This window comes from Punica granatum, chromosome 7, assembly GCF_007655135.1.
Source record: "Punica granatum isolate Tunisia-2019 chromosome 7, ASM765513v2, whole genome shotgun sequence".
Lineage (NCBI taxonomy): Eukaryota > Viridiplantae > Streptophyta > Magnoliopsida > Myrtales > Lythraceae > Punica > Punica granatum.
The window spans coordinates 1,283,740-1,298,250 of record NC_045133.1 but is presented as its reverse complement, the minus strand read 5'-3'; the positions used below and the strand labels follow the sequence as shown (position 1 = coordinate 1,298,250).

The 14,511-nt window shown below is 38.6% G+C and overlaps 1 protein-coding gene across 1 annotated transcript; it reads left to right on the top strand.

Annotated features, from left to right (window-relative positions):
- Positions 1–902: 902 nt before the first annotated feature.
- Positions 903–13,517, top strand: LOC116214277 (transportin MOS14-like). The gene is given in 29 exon segments (XM_031549662.1): positions 903–1,306; positions 2,188–2,265; positions 2,417–2,479; positions 3,115–3,162; positions 3,246–3,392; positions 4,572–4,703; positions 5,163–5,203; positions 5,656–5,747; positions 6,136–6,219; positions 6,222–6,262; positions 6,655–6,730; positions 6,923–7,043; positions 7,147–7,175; positions 7,178–7,245; positions 7,737–7,818; positions 8,457–8,539; positions 8,759–8,878; positions 9,381–9,432; positions 9,564–9,719; positions 10,089–10,212; positions 10,298–10,379; positions 10,462–10,550; positions 10,693–10,767; positions 10,864–10,918; positions 11,326–11,445; positions 11,543–11,635; positions 11,722–11,867; positions 12,223–12,400; positions 12,816–13,517. Coding segments are annotated over 29 exon segments (2,913 nt in total). The 5' UTR covers positions 903–1,153; the 3' UTR covers positions 13,101–13,517.
- The last annotated feature ends 994 nt before the right edge of the window (positions 13,518–14,511 follow it).

Genomic DNA, 14,511 nt, shown 5'->3' with positions numbered 1-14,511 from the left:
TTCAAAATGCTATCATATTGGATCTAACTCAAAAAAAAATATTTTAACCTAATCTAAGCAGAAAAAAATGAGCATCACAATTCATGGATCTTGTGCAGGATGCATTTACTCTTTTGAAATACTATTGGTGCATTTGGTTTCAGAGTTAAAGTAACTTTAATTTTGATTGTGGAAAAGGACAAATGATTGTGTAGTGTGTTGAGATAAAGTTAAAGTTAAAATTCTTGATTTTGGAAATGTGTATTTTTATTGTGTAGTGTGTTGAGTTAAAGTTAAAATTAAAATTTTTATGATTTTAATTGTGAAACCAAACGGAGCGTATGAAACTTGGGGTTAGAACTAGAGTTCACTATGTGAATCGGCGAATGCATCTTAACCGAGGATGCTGAGTGAATCGAATGTGAAATGTTTAGGGCGAAAATTTTGTGATGTATAGAGAGCTAATTCATCACTAGTGAAGACCTCAGGGAGTAGAAAGCAAAATTTCTCCGTGATCTCTCGGTGTGCTTGGGTGGGTGGGCCCGGGATCTTATGATGGGCTCAGAAGATTTCGAGGTTCGGCCCATTTCCCATGGCTTGGGCCACCAAACAAAAGGGGAGGCCCAAAGGACCGTGGCCTGCCAACCAATCAAACAAAGCGAGTATGGAAGGGTCGACTGCAGGTGATCACAGCCCCACCCCGGAACTTCAAAAAATGGAACGCTCGTAAAAAAAAGAAAAGGGAAAACAGATCAGACGTACGATGCGTTTGATTTTAGAGCCTAAAATAATTTTAATTTTGATTATGAAAAATAATAAATAATTATGTTTAAATAAAGTTATAATTGAAATTTTCGACTTGAAAAATATATATTTTTATTATGGTGTGTGTTTGCGTTAAAGTTTGAGTTAATTCAGTGTAAACCCTCAGGTCACCATTTCGTCTTCATCACCACCATCAAACGATTTGAAGGAGAAAAAGCCCCAAAAAGCCCCCTCCCTCTCTCTCTCTATCTGCTTTCTCTCTCTACGGGGGCGCCAAAAACCCTACAATCGAATTTTGGATTGGGGGAATCGGAGATTCAGATATTGAGATACAGGCCATACCGGCGACACACAGGTGTACTGTACTATCAATCAAAGCGAGGAGATACGTACACAGGTCGATTGTTTTATGTGCGAAATCGAGTTCGGTTTGATGTCCATGGAGCTCCAGAACACTGTGAAGGAGGCCCTCAACGCGCTCTACCATCATCCTGATGACGGCACCCGGGCGCAGGCCGATCGGTGGCTCCAGGAATTCCAGCGCACTATCGACGCTTGGCAGGTAATACTATCGATTCGTGAAGTGCCCTGGAGTTGCTCCAGATTCGATGCGCTCGCTATTTGAGTTGTTGGTGGAAGCTATTTGGTGAGCTGGCTTCGGTTGCTATGAGGTTGGTGCTCGGCATTAGGCGAAATTTGAATTTCAGGCACTCCTTTGATCGGTGCGTGGAGTGCTCCGGGGTATCTGGCATTGGATGTGCTGGTCTTTTCCTATCTCAGTGGAATCGAGCTAGTTGGATTGGCTTCAGTCGGTTAGAGTCTAGTTATCGACATTGATTGAGCTATGGATCGGGTTTGGATTTTCAGCTCATCTCAGTCTGATGATGGATAACTGTCATTCACTCTCAAGCAGGTGTGCTGAGTTGGGCTTCACATGGTAGAATTGATTTTAGATGCTGGACCGATCCCTTGATTAGTCGTATGAGCCAGTAAGTAGTTCAGGGGTTAATCTATTGGTAGCGAAAATGGTGCTTGATATTCATCAGGAGACACTTGAGTTATTGTAGGCTCCAGAATACGAGTGGCTTTGAATAGGACATGGGATGGAAAACTCTGGATCTTGCTCGTATTTACAACTCGCTGAGGTTCTACTGATTTGATGGCAATACTAGCTTCATTAAGACAGCTTAGTCTGTGATTTTCAACTGGGACTTATTAGTTATCTATGTCATTGTATGTGCAACATGCATCGTGCTTTGCTATATTCGGGGGAATTTCAGATTCCATTTCTTTGTTTATGTATGTGCTGATTAACGTAGATTGTGTTTAGTTTCTTTCATGTGCTAACTTATGTTCATGATTTTGTCTTTTGTTCCTCCAGTTGATTTTTAGTAGGTTCATGTTAATTTACCTTTGGAGGTTTGACTCTGATCTTCTGCCTAGGTTGCTGATAACTTGCTCCATGATGCAACTAGCAATTTGGAGACCTTAATATTCTGTTCACAGACCCTGAGAAGCAAGGTAATATTCTTCTCTTTAAATCGATTAGTGGAGCTTGGTTCTTCCAGTTTTAAGATGCCTCTAAAATACCACATCGGTGATGCTATCTGTTATACACTGGATCGTTTCCTATACTTTTGAATTATCAGTTCCTTTTTTTATGATTTGATAGGTACAGCGAGATTTTGAAGAACTTCCTTCTGAAGCTTTTCGCCCACTGAGAGATTCATTAAATGTAAGTGATATGTACTTCATTGTGTTCTTGCCACTGTATAAATCATTTTTTGGATTTATGCTGATATAGTTAATGCTGCTATAGCAAGGTTGATTTTAATGCTTTCGGGGTTAGTGCTTGGACTTATTCCTGATTCTGGTTGACAAGCTGGCAGTGAATAGATTTTCTCCACCTTTTTGTCATCCTATATGAAAGAAAATATGCCAATTGCCATGTAGCGGTGTATTATGTCTTTCTTGAAATAGTTGTGTAGATAACAATAGATCATCCCCAAACATTTGGGTGAGTCGCCTATATTGCGTTTGGTAACGAAATTAAGTTTGATTTAATTTGATTTGAGGAGATGAAGTCAAAAGTAGTTGGGAAAAGTATGTGAGAGGATTCGAAGAACAAGATAAAAAAGTAATGATTGTGTCGTTGAACTGAGGAAAAAGTGTTGAATAGTTAAGAGAATTTAGTATTGAAAAATTAATTGTAATAATAGATAAGAAAAGGTATGAGAGAGAATTTAAAGGAAAAGATAAAAAAATAATGATTGTGTTATTGAATTGAGGGAAAAGTAAATTAAAGTTTGATTTTATAAACAAACATATTGCTAATATCTGTGTTGGATTGTGCTTATGTTTTGGATGCAGACCTTATTGAAAAAGTTTCATAAAGGCCCTCCTAAAGTCAGAACTCAGGTACTTCATTTAATTATTTTCTTCTCATATAATTTCATGTCGTAAAGAAAATATTGAAGTCGAATATCTGGCTGGCCTTGTAGATTAGCATTGCGGTGGCTGCCTTGGCTGTACATGTTCCTGCAGATGATTGGGGAGATGGTGGTATTGTGAATTGGCTACGGGATGAAATGAATTCACATCCTGAATTCGTGCCGGGATTTTTGGAACTACTTACAGTATTGCCAGAGGTACAACTGTGCTTTCCTTGAGATATCTCAGTGATGCCCTCCATTTTTGGATAACATGGGGACGCTGTTCAATTATTTAGTTAGTGCATCTTAGTGATTCTCGAGTGGAGGCAATATGAACTTGTGCATACTCAAGAGAGATTGAGTGTGGTTGAGAATAGTAATCAATCTATTGCTGCTATACATTTCCAACAATTTTGTTCTCGGTTTATTAAAAACTAGGGAAAAATACAAAAACCCCCTTTGTGGTTTGGGGTCGGGACAAATCGCACAATGTTCTTTTGTTTGGGACAATTAGTCACGGCATTAATTTTTTTTCATTTTCAGTCCTCAATCTTTAGCCTTTTAATTATTTTGGTTCTAAATCTTTTTCTTTTATCATTCCTATTCTCAACTTTCCATTTTATTTTATTTTAGTCCTATAAAGAAAATCGAAAGAGAAGGAGAGGTTGGGGCCGCCAATCGGTGATCCCGACCCCTCCACCGAGGTCGCCGGTGTCCTCCGTGGGTACCGGCGACCTCGGTGGAGGGGTCAGGGTAGCCGATTGGCGGCTCCAACCCCGAATCGACCGGGGACCTCCGAGTCGCGACTCCGACCCGACTCGGAGTCCCCGGTCAATTTGGGGTTGGGGCTGCCAATCGGCAACCACAACGCCTCCACTGAGGTCGCCGGCGTCCTCTGTGGGTACCGGCGACCTCAGTGGAGGGGTCGAGGTCGCCGATTGGTTGCCCTGACCCCTCCTTCCCTTTCGATTTTCTTTATAGAAATAAAATGAAACAAAATGAAAAGTTGAGGATATGAATGATAAAAGAAAAAGATTTAGAACCAAAATGATAAAGACATTGAGAACCGAAAATGGAAAAAAAATTAACGTCGTAACCCGCTATGTCTAACGGAGCAAACCACAGAGGGGCTAATTGTCCCAAACAAAAGAACATAGTGAGATTCGTCCTGACCCCAAACCACAAGGGGGTTTTTGTCTTTTTCCCTAAAAACTAATTGTGAACCATGTGGTTATCAATATTAAATCGCATGTCTTGGACGCTTTTTCTCCGTAAAGTTTATCTGCTCTTGCTTCTACGTCAAAGCTTTTGCTGGATTCTCATATCGGGGCAAGCAATTATCACCCATATGTACGTCGACATGGAAGATCTTAGTGGCTTATTTTACTGTTTTAGGAAGTTTTCAACTACAAAATATCTGCTCGTCCGGAAAGACGCAGGCAATTTGAAAAGGAGCTGACTTCTCAGATGGAAGTTGCATTGAGTATCTTAACAGCTTGTCTGAATATTGGTGAACTTAAAGAGCCGGTGAGATACTTTATTGTTTATTGTTCGATATCTGCTTCTGATTGACTAATGTCTAATACATCTGCTACGTCAATTTAACTTAAAGTCTGGTTTATTGGTTATCTTATATTTTTTTGTATTCTAAAAAGAGGTTATATTTGGCATGATAGTTGATGATAATATTGAAGTCCTTTAGATGGAATTTAGCCTAAGAACAATATAGGGGCTTAAAATAAATTTGTCAGAACAATCTTTCTTTCTATGTGGAATGATCTTCGTGACGGCTGAAACCTGGATGCCTTAATCATTAGATGGATGAAAGCTTTTGTCTTTGGATTAAAAGAAAATGTGCACAAGCTTTAAGTGTTTTTTTACGAGAAACTTTTTGTATGCTCCTCCCCCCGGTTATGAAGAAATTTTTGTTGTGCATTCTCGTGTCTTGATCATGCTCAATAAAAATCTACATCATTAATATTTCAGGTGCTTGAGGCTTTTGCATCTTGGCTTCGACTGAGGCATGGGTATGCATACCTGCTCTGTCTTTGACTTTCACACTCCCTTCCATCCTGACCACTGAACTGCGCCTAGAAAAACATTTGGTTCCTAGATCCACACACTTGCTGCACTACAAATCCAGTCCTTTTACAAGGAGCTAACTCCTAAACTTCGCTAGGCCCCATCCGTAGAATGGCTTGATAGATTAGTATTTTATTTTCCATCTCATTATGTCGGTAGTCTTTAGTATATTTTCTATGAATAAGCTGTTAAATTGATAATTTACAAGTGTGTTTGACCAGTATAGGTTTCTCTTCAGGTAGCGCAATCTTTCAATGAGCTGCTTGGCATGTTGACGAAATTATGACTCAAAACTCTTACACTTTCTCAGGATTTGTCAATAGTTCTTGTTTAATTCTCTTGCCAAAATCAGAAGATACATCAACTATGGAGTTAATATGAGCTGTCTCTCTTTCAGGCTCCCTGGATCGGTCCTTGCTTCTCACCCTTTGGTGCTTACAGCACTATCTAGCTTGAATTCTGAGCTTCTATCTGAGGCAGCTGTGAATGGTATTGTAAATAAGACAAGTTGCTATCTAAAAGTTCTTTTCTATTTATACAACTGTACTTCATTTTTTATTGGTTTTTTTGGTTTTAGATTAATCGTTGAATCATTTTATCTATTGATGATTTCTAGCATACCAGTGATCATATGTTCAATGTGATTATTGTTGATATTTCCTTGGTAATATGTTACATGTGATCACTGTTAATATTTCCTTCTGGACTTGAATATAACTTTGTGAAATTGCTTAGGGCATATTCTTAATGCTCGCAAAATTAGGTGCAGATTCTGCTTGATCTTTCTTTTCTAAAAGTATTACTGTGATTATCTGAGCATTGTTAAATAATCTTTATAAATGTTTGTTTCTTAACTAATATTTTCTTGTGTATGCAGTTGTTTCGGAATTGATACACTACACCACAGCAGGAAGCTCTGGCGGTGTTCCGGTTCATATGCCTCTAATTCAAGTCATTGTGCCCAAGTAATGAGTTTAAAAGCACAGCTGAGAGATCCTTCGAAGGTAATTGATTGTTAAAATTCCAACCTTTTCCTTCCAGATTTCAGTCTGGCAGCCTAAGGAACTAGTCGGAATTAGAATTGTTGGCTAGTCACATGATATATGCTGAATTTGTTGATGGATAGGTTAGCCTGTAGATTACAGCTGATACTAGTGAAGCAATCCCTGATGGTTTCTTATAATGATGTTCAATAATGTTCTCTGATGAATGTGCAGAGACTTCTCATAATATTTAAGAAATATTACACAATTTTTTGGATTGTTTAACGAACATTTTCTTTTTTGTCCCCTTAGCTCATACTGAAGTACCTGAAACAGTTGTAAAAGTAGATTTTGTACTATATTTGCAAAGAACATTGCTCTGAAGCTTTTGGTTTACTTCAATGTGCTTTCAGGATGAGGAAGATGTGAAAGCCATTGCTCGCTTATTTGCCGACATGGGAGATTCGTATGTCGAGTTGATTGCAACTGGTACGTATATATTCCCATTTAATCTATGCATTAAATTGTTGCATCTCTTCTGGCAGTATGTGGTACAGGTTCTCAAATTGTTAAGTCTTCCTGATGATCCATTTGAGTGGCCTTTATCTTCTTTTACTCTACGACTGGCTTCTGAATTGCTAATTTGTAGTTTTTGTTTGGTTTTTACTCTTCGAATTTCAGGCTCCGATGAATCAATGATTATAGTGCATGCTCTGTTGGAAGTTGCTTCACACCCTGAATATTATATAGCTTCAATGACATTCAATTTTTGGCACAATCTTCAGGTTAAGTTGACCAGAAGGTGAGCATTTTTTTTTTTGTGGGTATATCTGTTCTTTTTATTTGATTATTAGTTCATGAGCTAGGTGAATTCTCATGGACAATCTTTTTTTATTTAAAATTAGGGATTCCTATGTTTCATTTGGGAGTGAAACATCATTGAAGCTGAAAGGAACCGCAGGTTGCATATTTTTCGGCCAGCGTATGAGTCACTCGTTTCTTTGGTGAGCCTTCTTGATTGGAAGTATGATAAAGTGCGGCCTGAAATGTCAAATATCCTGCACATTGAGCATGCTTTCACTCTCAGAGATGTCTTAGTTCAAATGTATTTAGGCTGCATGATTTAATAGTGTCACATTATTACTTCTTACTGATGAAGTTACTGTGTATACTACTTCAGGTTGCCATGAAGTTCAGATTTTATATTAATTTTCAGTTGTTTGTCTAATGTTATCATGAGCCCTAGGATTTGTGGTGGGTTTGGTCATTTGCCTGAAGTAATTGTCTTTTCATAAGGGATGATTTTGCAGAAGAATATTTGTAACAGATTTTATGTATGATTACTGTCTTAAGGGGAAAAAGTCAGCTTAGATTATAATGATTTAGGCATTATTCGTTGCTGCAGTAGCGCTGGTATATTATAATGATTTTTCAGAAAAACTCGGTATTGTGTTTGATATTAGCCAATTTCTTTAGAGAGTGCTCCTGTCTGCAGGTCAGTTTTCGTGTTCAATATCCCCAGGATTATCAAGACCTTTCCCATGAAGACCTCAAGGAATTTAAACAGACTAGATATGGTAATGATGTTTGGAGACTCGTGCTTATGTCATTATTAGTTACTACCATGACTATATTATCTTTGTTCTGTCCATTAGGGTATTTCTATAATCTTTCAATCATAATTGGAACACATATGATTTACGTTATTATGTGGATTGTCTTGCACTGAAGCCAAAAAGTGAGGCCTTGTTGCATGATTGTTTTATCTTTACTAATTGCAATATTATCTAACACGTCACATTATTGGTCTTTGCAAAATGTTCCCGATGGACTAGACTTGTGTTGTTTCTGAGGCATTGAATTGGTTTCGAATGAAAGAATGCTTCCCCAAATATACATGCTCAATTTAAAATTTCAAATAGTGTTAAAATTGGTTGACATTCTTAATTCTTAGCATTATCTATTCAATGCTAGAATAAATGCAGTTATATCAAAGCCATGAACCTTATAATTTTCTTGTTACCTTTGGCATAATAAAATCTTTGTATGTATGTTGAAGTGGCCAGTGTGGTAGTTGATTTGATCTTTTCCATGTGGCCTCATAATTAACGAGCTATATATATCCAACTATATATATATATTTTTTCCCCCAATATAATATAACTTATGCTATTTGGTGTTGAGCTGTTTCTTATCCAATCTATATTGTTGGTAGCTGTTGCGGATGTTTTAATAGATGCTGCATCGGTTTTGGGTGGTGACACTGCGCTTAAGATTCTTTACGTGAAGCTTATGGAGGTACTCAGTTGAAACATTTGCCTTGGTTTTTATTTTCTTTTCTGTTGATAAAAACCATAGATGCTCATGGTTTTTATTTTCTTTTCTATTGGAGAATTTGTGGCAATGTAGGAATTTGATCCCTCTTTAAGAGTTTTCTTGAAATTTGTTGTTTTAAATACATTGTATGATAATCTTTAAAAAGAAAGTGAATAACCTTTTCTTCTTTCTAACTTGAAGGCTGTTGCAAGTTATGGAAATGGTGAACAAAGTGAGTGGCGTCCAGCTGAGGCAGCATTATTTTGCATCCGCGCAATATCGAATTATGTTTCCGTTGCTGAATCTGAAGTTATGCCTCAGGTATTAATGGCCTTTCAGAATTTTCTTATATGCACCGTGTTCACAACATTTTCCTTGGGTTGGATAGTTTTCTTTTCTTAAGGTATTAGGAGGCAAGGTTGTTGGCCCACTTTTTGTCAGTGTCTTCATTTACACACAATTTAGCATGCACATGATGTACTAATAAGGATATGATTCTTCCCACATGCTTGAACTTGCAAGGATGCACATGCACACAGCTTGTAATTCTTTTGCTGGGGAGAACGTATGCAATTTTATTTAGCTCTTGGCTTAAATATAGCATACTTTTGACATTACCTCTTCAAACAAAAGATGGGAAAGAGCCAACTTTAACGCTAACTATGCTGCGGTGCTTTGAGCTCCTATATCATGATATGAGAAGATTTATCATTATAGCATTGTCTGTCAGATTATTTTTTTTTTAATAAAAAAAAAGTGATCTTGGCCGGTGTTGTTTAATCGAGTGTATGATTTCTAACGTGATCCTGTTTGTCATGCTCAGATTATGGCAATGCTTCCAAAACTTCCTCAGCAACCTCAACTACTTCAAACAGGCTAGTGTTCTTTTAGTATATACCCAGTTGTGGTTTCTCTTCTATCTGAGAAGCGGATAGGTGTCCCAGGATATTCTACAGCTGATTCCCTTTCCATTGGTTGCCTCTCTGTCCTTGCTATGACATTTCAGTGTGCTTAACAATTGGAGCATATTCAAAATGGCTGGATGCTGCATCAAGTGAACTCTCTATTTTGCCTTCACTTATAGACATTCTCATGAGTGGGATGGGAAAATGTGAAGATTCCGCAGCAGCTGCAGCTCTAGCATTCAGACATATCTGTGATGGTACCATATATTCTTTTTCTTGTCATCTGATTTTCATTTAGATTTATCCGTCATTAGGGGCTAAACAGTAGAATATAAGTGGCTCACTTCATACCATGTCTGCTCATTAATTAATGCATAGCCAGATACTGGATGTTATAGCAACTGTCATTAATATAGTCCCTTATTACATGGAGGGAGACGAATATTTCCTTTTCTCATGTTGAGGCTGCTTCCCTACCTCCCATAAACTTGAATCTAGCTCTTGAAATGTCCACCTCTTCTTTCTTGTCCTCCCTGTTTCTGCTGTGATGGTTTTCTTGTACTTTATAATTTATTTTTTCACTATGTTTCAAGGAATTAGATTCTATATATTTATACTGGTTGCAGATTGTCGGAAGAAGCTCTGTGGATGTTTAGATGGTCTGTTTCATATATATCATAGAGCAGTGAGCGGGGAAGGGCTATTCAAGGTCTCCGCTGAGGATTCATTGCATCTAGTTGAGGCACTAAGGTATACTACCAGCTATTGCATTGATTTCTTTTTCCTTTTAAATAATCTTGTCGTCTGTGATTTATTCATATGTTTACTCTTGCAGCATGGTCATAACAGAGCTTCCTCCTGATCATGCAAAGAAAGCCCTAGAGGCATTGTGCTTGCCTGTTGTGGCGCCTTTACAGGTTTGATTGTAATTCTGGTTTTCCTCTCTGAGTTATCGCTCCTTTACTTCAGCTCTCCTTACTTCGTATGTTGAACAAACAGGAAGTTATAAATCAAGGTCCAGAAACTTTGGAGAAGAAACCTGCACGAGAGTTAACAGTTCATATCGACCGGATAGCCTATATATTTAGGTTAGCTCAAGATATTGTCTCTCCTTTCTCCCCACTTTCCTGCCCCACCTTATTATTATTACTATTATTAGTTTTTTGTCTTTATGGCTAGTGATACAGTAAAGTGCCCTACTCCTAACCTTGCTTTATTGACAATTCCTAGATACGTTAATCATCCTGAAGCCGTGGCCGACGCTATTCATAGACTGTGGCCCGTTTTCAAAGCCATTTTTGATCTGTGAGTATTCACAAATTTCTCACGTTTTGAACTATTTCTCTCTTTGAGCTTAATTTTTCCACCATCATCTTAAGTTTTCCAATAAATCTGATGTAGTCGTGCTTGGGACATGCGGACGATGGAGTCTCTTTGTCGAGCTTGCAAATATGCTGTGAGTTCACTGAGCCATGCTTGTCTACAATTTGCTTCCTAAGTGCCACTATAATAGACTTGTTTTGCCCTTGCCTTTTGTCCTGTTTGTATGCATGTGCCTATCTCTTTTTGCATTAAAGTCGGTTATCCCCATGGCCCAAGCTTGTACCACCTGTGATCTGCCAGTTATGTAGATTTCTTGAAAATATTTGACATCCCAACCCTCGAAACTGGAGGATTGAATTTCTGTTTTGGCAGCATATACATTTTGATTTTGTGATACATAATGACTATGTGCATTGGCACCCAACTTGCTGTTTGATGGAAATCCATCTCTTCAATGAATCAAGAGCGGCCATTTAACTTGCAAACCGAAGCTTACATTTGCTACTGAATCTTTTAGCAAAATCATATTTTTCTCTCTAGGTAAGAACTTCTAAGAGGTTTATGGGGATTACAATTGGAGCAATGCTGGAAGAAATCCAATGCCTATATCAGCAGCACCACCAACCTTGTTTTCTATATCTATCCAGTGAAGTAATTAAGGTAAATTGGCCCTTCTTCTGCACTTGAAACTTTTCTTGGTATTTACTTAAAATGTTTGTAGCTCATTGGAGGTGGAAAAATGCATATTTGCTCGCAGATTTTTGGTTCCGACCCTTCTTGTTCAAGCTATTTGAAAAACTTGATTGAAGTGCTATTTAAGCAGACCACCTGCCTCCTTACGAATATTAAGGTATGAGCTTGAGCGCGGAATTTGTTCTCCTACTGATTCCATTTTTATTTTTACTGGCATGACTTTTTTCTGTTTCTCTTTTACAGGAATTTACTGCAAGACCAGATATAGCAGATGATTGTTTTTTGTTAGCTTCTCGGTGCATTAGATATTGTCCTCGACTGTTTATACCATCTGAAGTATTCCCATTTCTTGTTGATTGCTCTCTTATTGGGATCACCGTACAACACAGGTTTGTCTTCTCTTTCACCCTCTTGCACTCACACTTGACTTCTTAAAGGGATGAGTTGCACTTAGCTTTTACCGTAACAGTTAAACATAAAGGTAAATCTTGAAATCGTCATGACACCTCAAGGTCATTTATTTGTATTAGAAAGAAAAATTAAAATAATAAGACAAAAAAGTCCTGAACTATGCAAACTTTTCATGCCCAAAAGAGATGGATATAGCCTTTCACTTGGGATGGATCTATATAATCAAGTTTGTTCATCGAGACAATATAAATGCAGAAGCTATCCCTTATAGCTGATTTCTTTTATCTAATGATCAGTTCGCATCATGAACATACATCTACTTTCCGCTTGCAGAGAGGCCTCAAATTCCATATTGACCTTCCTATCAGACATATTTGATCTCGCAAAATCGGGTAAAGCAGAACATTATTTGTCCATCAGAGACAGTATTATTATTCCACGAGGAGCTTGCATCACCAGAATTTTGATCGCTTCATTAGCTGGAGCACTCCCCAGCTCGAGATTAGAGACAGTAAGATCTAGTCCTCACATAAGATTACGAAAGCTTTCCTTGCACATAAATAGTATATTGAAAAATAAATTTGTGATAACATTCAAGAGCTATAGTATGGCTTAGATTATTGTGAAAGTTCGATCGCCTTTGGGGCTGCTTAGGCTATGTTGCTCAGCCAGAACTATGCATTGTATTTTCACCTTTCCTTTTTTCCTTTTCTTGAAGAACAGGGAATGAGTTGGGAGTTGCACTCCGAAATGTATTTTCCATTAGAAGCATGAAAAACTGGAAACAAGTTTCCAAAACTTGAACAGGTGGATGCAAGAAAATAGAAAACTGGAACTGTTTCTCAAAACTAAACAGAGGACTTGAAAAGGTTTACGACAGTCGGGGTTCGATTTTGTGTTTTCACCCTGAGGCCTTCTTATTTCAGGTGACTTACGCTCTACTGGCATTGACTCGAGCATACGGGGCCCAAGCGCTGGAATGGGCCAAGGGTTGTGTCTCATTGATTCCGTTAACAGCGGTGACGGAGGTGGAGCGCTCAAGATTCCTTCAGGCCTTGTCTGAAGCAGCCTCTGGGGCTGATGTTAACTCCCTGATGGTCCCTATAGAGGAGATGTCAGACGTGTGCAGGAGAAACCGGAACGTCCAAGAAATCGTCCAGGGATGCCTGAGACCGCTCGAGTTGAACGTGGTCCCTGGGATTTCCCAGTGAAAGAGGAAGAGCGATTGCCAATCACGGGATCGGCCATTTTGCTCAGGTCTCTTCCCGTGTTTTCTGAGTCTGTGGAATTCACTCGTCTACCTTTTGTGTATAATCAATCCCTTTGTAATTCATTTGCCATGTGTTCTTCTATTGTTAGCACATTCTCCGATTTTTTAGGAGAATCTTTCGAGCCCCTTTCATTCATATCCGAGTCGGGAGAGGATGTGATGCTCGGCTCTTTACTTTTATCCCTGTATATTTAGGACGGAAGATGTGAGGTTTGATTCTACGCTTCCGATGGTGTGAGTTTTCTCGGTTTTCTTTCGTTTTCTCACCCCAATTTTCTGGGGCCAAAACTATGGGTATAGAGGTGTAACTACTTCCCTTTCCTTCCATATAATGGAAAAAGAAAATTCAAGCATTGGATCCGTGGTGTGTTCTTCTCTATTCATATCGTTCGGTCACTGGTGTGAGTATGACTTAGTTGTTGATAACAGTAAAGCTGTTGATTGAAATGGGAAATTGAAGATCTTGGTGTACCGTTAGTCAATCCTATCGAATTAGCATCGGTGTTTCGACCCTAGAGGTAATCGGGGGAAGCGGTGCAGCACTCCTCTCACCCGCTGCTAGCCCTCCCCCTCCCATCTCCTGCTGCTGAAGCCTCGATATCCTGCTCCCCGGTATGGCTGATGCCTCCATCTCCTACTTCTGTCTGTGGGTGCTCGCTTGCATTGCAGTTACTTCCCCCTCTCATAAACGGTTAATCCTTTGCATTCTCTTCAGATTGACTGCTTGCTATCTTAATTAGTTTTGTCTACGTGGTCTCTTTTACGAGTTGATTGGGAGTTCCACGACTGAATTTCGAACTATAACCTATTATGGATTAGTGAATTGGGGCTGCTCGGATGCGTAATTAAACATCACATCATTGGCAAACTTTTGAACCCTATATCTGAGTCTCAGTGCCTGAAGAATAACTAACGATTTACAGAGTGATTTGGCATTCCCGTTCTATTGCTAAAAGTCTTCATTGTTTTATTGTTATTGCACGTATTAACTTCACTATGTTGTACTTAATCTGTAATTTTTTTTGTAATTTTTGCATTTTTAACATCTACTTTGAAACTGGTCAGTTCAAAGAAGAGAATGGAATGCTATTAAACTGTGGAGAGGATAAAGGTATTTGGGGATATTTTATTTACTGTATTTTGCAAGGTAATTTGTCGATTTTTTTTTATGTGCTAAAGTTTAACATTTATTCGTTCCAGGTAGTAATTAGTGTCTAGAATTTTTGAGATCCCATCGCTCACAGCAGCCGCTGGCCTCCTCCCGATAGGCGATAGTACAGTAACTTCACATCTTTGGCCTCCTCCAGCAGCCTTCCACTGCCCATACAACACCACCTGCATCTTCAACACCA